The 4,583-nt window shown below is 60.1% G+C and overlaps 1 protein-coding gene across 1 annotated transcript; it reads left to right on the top strand.

Annotated features, from left to right (window-relative positions):
* Positions 1–2,334: 2,334 nt before the first annotated feature.
* Positions 2,335–3,973, top strand: MIND_00934000 (F-box domain-containing protein; the record flags this gene model as incomplete). Its single annotated transcript, XM_037365964.1, has 2 exons — positions 2,335–2,825; positions 2,866–3,973. 2 exons carry the CDS (start codon positions 2,335–2,337, stop codon positions 3,971–3,973), a joined length of 1,599 nt encoding a protein of 532 aa, XP_037217376.1.
* Positions 3,974–4,583: the final 610 nt, after the last annotated feature.

Here is a 4,583-nt window from a genome sequence, read left to right as displayed (position 1 = left end):
TTGCCTCGCTCTCCGCTCTCGTCCGACTCCTCCCCGCATTCTAAGCCTTATTGCCTTCGGCTTCTCCGAACGTATCCGCAGGAGTTCATGTATTTGTTCAGACTTGCTTTCGGCCTGCAAGATGTGTAGTCGCTCACTCCGATATAGTGTCGTCCACTCGGTTCTGCTTCGGACTTTCCGTTACTTCCTTTCAGTTCTTGCATGGCACTTAACATTAGGGCAAACAGTGGGAAATTGTAATGTGGATATATCATGCTAGGAATAATTATGAATAATTGAACACTCTGGGGACTTCAGCGCCTGAGTCACGCAGTTACATAGTGTCACATAGTGTGACAAGTTTCCAAAAAAAGGAAATTTTCGCCCTTTGACAGTACAATCATCAGGGAATGTCACAGATCATCACAAAACCAAAGTTGTATGTTTTGTCAATATGGATGCACTGGCAAGTTCCAGAAATAAGTTCAGGTCTTACAATATGCTCTAGAGCCCCCAAAAATGTACTTCCCAATAAGTAAATTACATTATTAAGACCCTTATTTTGGGCACCATTAATAAGGTTTAATAGATGCCATATTAAGGGCTTATCATGGATGGGCAGTCTTATTAAGGTCTTATCTACAACACTGCTGTTAGCAAGCGAGTGTATACGAAATCAGTGGGACTGGGACTGGGCCAATCCCACTGATTCTGCCCAGTCCCACTGATTCATGTCCCATCAGTGGGATTCGTGCAGTCAAATGTGACTTGAATGTGACACATGCACGAGTCCCACTGATCAACGGGATTGTCGCGGGTCTACCGGTTGCGGCGCCGGCCGCGGCGGCCGGGGTTTTCCACCCCGGACCCCGACCAGGGCTTCGCCCCGGACCCCACGCTGCCGCTCGCCCTGCGCAGCGCTTTGCTTGATCTCCGGCGTCACGCGGTGTCGCGGTGTCAAGGCCAAGGGCATCAATCCCACTGATCAGACGGTAGGCGAGCCTGATCAGTGGGACTGGGCCTGATCAGTGGGAGTGATGCGGACTTGACCAGTCCCACTCCCACTGATTTCGTTATCCCTCTTAGCAAGCTCAGCATCACTATTCGACGGTGCCGGGATCCGCCGGCGGCACACGTGACGCGGTGCGGTCCGCGCGTGCCGAGTATGATCCGGCGGCTGAGCTTATCCTTGATTGTCTAGAACGCGTGTCCTTGATCAATACTTAGCCGTACGAATGGCGGGTGCCCACAACATCCGCGGCCGCGGCCGCCATTCAACGCAGTCGACTCCTGAGTCCTCCCGATCATTAGCACCTGCATGAGGCGAACTGCATAGAAAGAAGCACGGCGACCGGCGTGTCTGACAGTCTGACAGCCCGGGCCCGGCGGAGCAGTGGCCGGTGGACACTGCCAGTGGACGACGCCCGAACACGGGCAGCAGGCGAGCCGCGGGTGGCGCGAGCGCCAAGCCCTTCGCGCGGTACTCGTATTTAAAATTATAGACACGCTGCGCGAGATGGCCCAGCATTTCCCTTCTCCTTGTTTCTTCCCCACTTCTTCGTCTGCCTTCAATTTATCTTTTATTTTCGGGACTTGATGTCTTTTGCTGCTTTCGCGTCTTTGTTCCTCCTCGGTAGGGTGTTCGTCCGCCGTCTATCGTAGAGTACTGATCCGGCAATCGACAGGCGTCGCCGCGGCGGCGGCCGGCTCGCCCCTCGCCGGCGCCAATTCCACCGTTGATCTTGAAGCGCGCCAATTCCGGGCCCGCCCGGCCGTCTGCGACATCCCCTGCACGCCGCTCGTTCGTCTCCCCCTTCATCTCCCTCCTTCCCCACTTACTCACTCTCCCACCCAGCAACCGACCACGTGCGACCTCGCCCACGCCTTCGCCTCCGAGTGCTGCACCGCGAACGTGCTCGCGGCGCACACGCGCTGCCTCAACTGCGAGGTCGCCGTCGGCGTGCGCAGCGCCGCGCTCGGCCAGGAGGCCTTTGGGCTCTACAAGGACTTCTGCTCGGCACATGACTTCCCCGTCGCCGACACGCGCATCGACGGGTCGTACGTCGACGCCGGCGGCGTCCCGCGCGGCCCGCAGGCGGCGGCGCTCTCCGCCGGCCTCGCCGCGTCCGGCGTAATCCCGGAGCCCGCGCCGGACAGCACGCCGCTCGTGGAGACCCACAACGCTGCGGTTGGGAGGCAGCATGCGGGGTGGCTGGCCGTCGTCGTAGCGGTCGCTGTGGCTGCTGCGTCTCTGTGATTGATGACTTATCTATGATGTGACCGTGGCGGTGCTATTTGAAATAAGAAATTGTGACGACCGCCGGATCAGAAAAACTCTCTTTGACTCTCTCTTTCATGAAGCACGACGCCCTGCGCGCAGAATACGCGTCTGCGCTCGCGGCCACCGACGGCGATGTGTCCGCTGCGCGCATCGAGGACCTGAAACGGCAGCTCGACGCCATTGTGTACCCCGTCGCACACCTCCCCACCGAAATCACGCAATCGATCTTTGAGCAGCTCGTCGCGCCGCCCGACGCGACGGACGACCGGTGGTGGATGGCGCCTTTAAGCTTGCCGGAGTTAACACCGACCTCCGCGCCGATGCTGCTGATGCAGGTCTGCGCCGGCTGGCGCGCGATCGCGCTGCGGCTCCCGGCGCTGTGGGCGGCGGTGAAGATCGTGTTCCGCGGGCCGGACCGGGGGCCGCCGGAGGGGGACTTGGCCACCTGGATGACGGTGGCGTGCCCGGCGCCGCGGGTGCTCGCGCTGGAAGGGCGGGTGGTGGGGCGGGAGCGCGCGCACGTGGAGGCGGTGCTGACGAAGCACGCGGCGGGCGTGACGCATCTGTGGCTGTCGCTGAACGTGGACAGCCTGGGGCTGCTGCAGCGGAGCCGCCCGCTGCCGGGCGCTGCGCGGGGCATACGTCACGCTCACCCCGGGGCCGCTGGACGTCGACATGGGCCCGTTCCTGCCGCCCGAGTTCGTCCAGCTGTTCCGAAACGCCCCGGCGCTGCACGACGTCACCGTCCACGGCGGCATCCGCCGCAGCAGCCTCGTGCTCCCGTGGGCGCAGCTCACCGCGCTCAACGGCAGTCGCTGGTCGACCGCGGACTGCTTCGCCGTGCTGCAGGCGTGTCCGCGGCTAAAAAAGGCAACATTCACCGACCCATACAACGTGCCACTCTCGCCGCTCGCCGGCCCGGTCCGGCACGCCGCGCTCGAGGAGCTCCAGTGCTCCCCGCTCCCGACGCAGCTCCTGCACCTCTTCCAGCCGCCCAACCTCACGTTCCTCAGCACGTCGCACGCGCCGCAGCCCCCGCTGCACGCGCTCCTCCCGACCTTCATGGCGCCGTTCGCGTCCACACTGACCGGGTTCAACTACTCTGCCCACCTCGACTCGGACGCGGACCCGCTCGCGGTCACGTGGCTCGAGCCGCTCGTCGCGCTGGACATGCTCACGCTCATGCGCCCCGGGGAGGCGGTCACGCGCGCGCTGCTGCTCCGCCTCGACCGCGCCGCGCACCCGCACTTCCTCCCGCGCCTGCGCCAGCTCGTCATCCGCAAGCAGCAGCTCTTCGTCGACCTCGCCGTCGTCAAGGCCGCGTGGACGCGCTGCCCGTGCGTTCCGTACGACGAGTTTTTTCCGCCCGAGGACGCCGAGCCCGCCGGGCCGACGTCCCCCGCGCCGGAGCCCGGGCCGGCACCGGCGCCGGACGCGCCCCTGCAAACGCTCGACGCGCTCGTGTTCATCCACCACCCGTTCCCGCCGAGCGACGCGTACCCCGGCCTCGGCGGGCCGGACGCCGTGGGCGACGTCGACTGGGACGCGCTCGCGGACCTCGTCTGGGCGACCGAGGACGCGGAGGGCCGCCCGAAGATGGCCGTGCACGTCGGCACGGAGCGCGAGAATTTCGTGGTGCCGTGGGACCCGGAGGAGGAGGAGGCGGGGGATGAAGAAGAAGACGCAGCCGGGGAGGCGAAACTTGACTCTTGAACTGACACGATTGTGAGGACAGAACAGCACTACACGTACATATTGGGTCCTATTAATTCTCTTTCTGAGCTCAATGCAGATACCACTGGCATGAACTACATTTCTCTCTCTCTTTTTTACCTAGTGCTGTCCACAATTATATTATGCTAGAATATATTTTCAATAATATCATTATATTATGCCCTCTGCATATTCAGACCCATTGAATATGAGTGATTATGAATATGAATATATTATGAATATAATATATTATACCCTGGCTATAATTGATTATATTCAAATACACCAGCAAGCCCTTCAGCCAGAAGTACTAGCTCTGTAGCAGGCTACTAGCAGCAGTGGCAACATTTTCAAACTCAGTCTTTGCAATATCAATGACTCTCAGCAGTAAATCAGCCGGGACAACATCTGCATCCAGCCCTGACAGAAGGCTGAAGTTGACCTTTACATTATTGCCCCAGACTTTGATGACACTCTGGGCTGGTGAAGATATTATGATTAACCTAGAGTTTTGGTTAGGTCAATATTGAGTTGTGGGATATCCAGGCTATGTTATTAATCCTAGTCATTGCTGCAAGGAGCATCTCTGTAGAGTGCCTGTTCCTCAGCA

Source organism: Mycena indigotica, assembly GCF_014461135.1.
Source record: "Mycena indigotica strain 171206Taipei chromosome Unknown Mind.scaff0008, whole genome shotgun sequence".
Classification (NCBI taxonomy): Eukaryota; Fungi; Basidiomycota; class Agaricomycetes; order Agaricales; family Mycenaceae; genus Mycena; species Mycena indigotica.
This window is presented reverse-complemented; position numbering and strand designations above follow the sequence as displayed.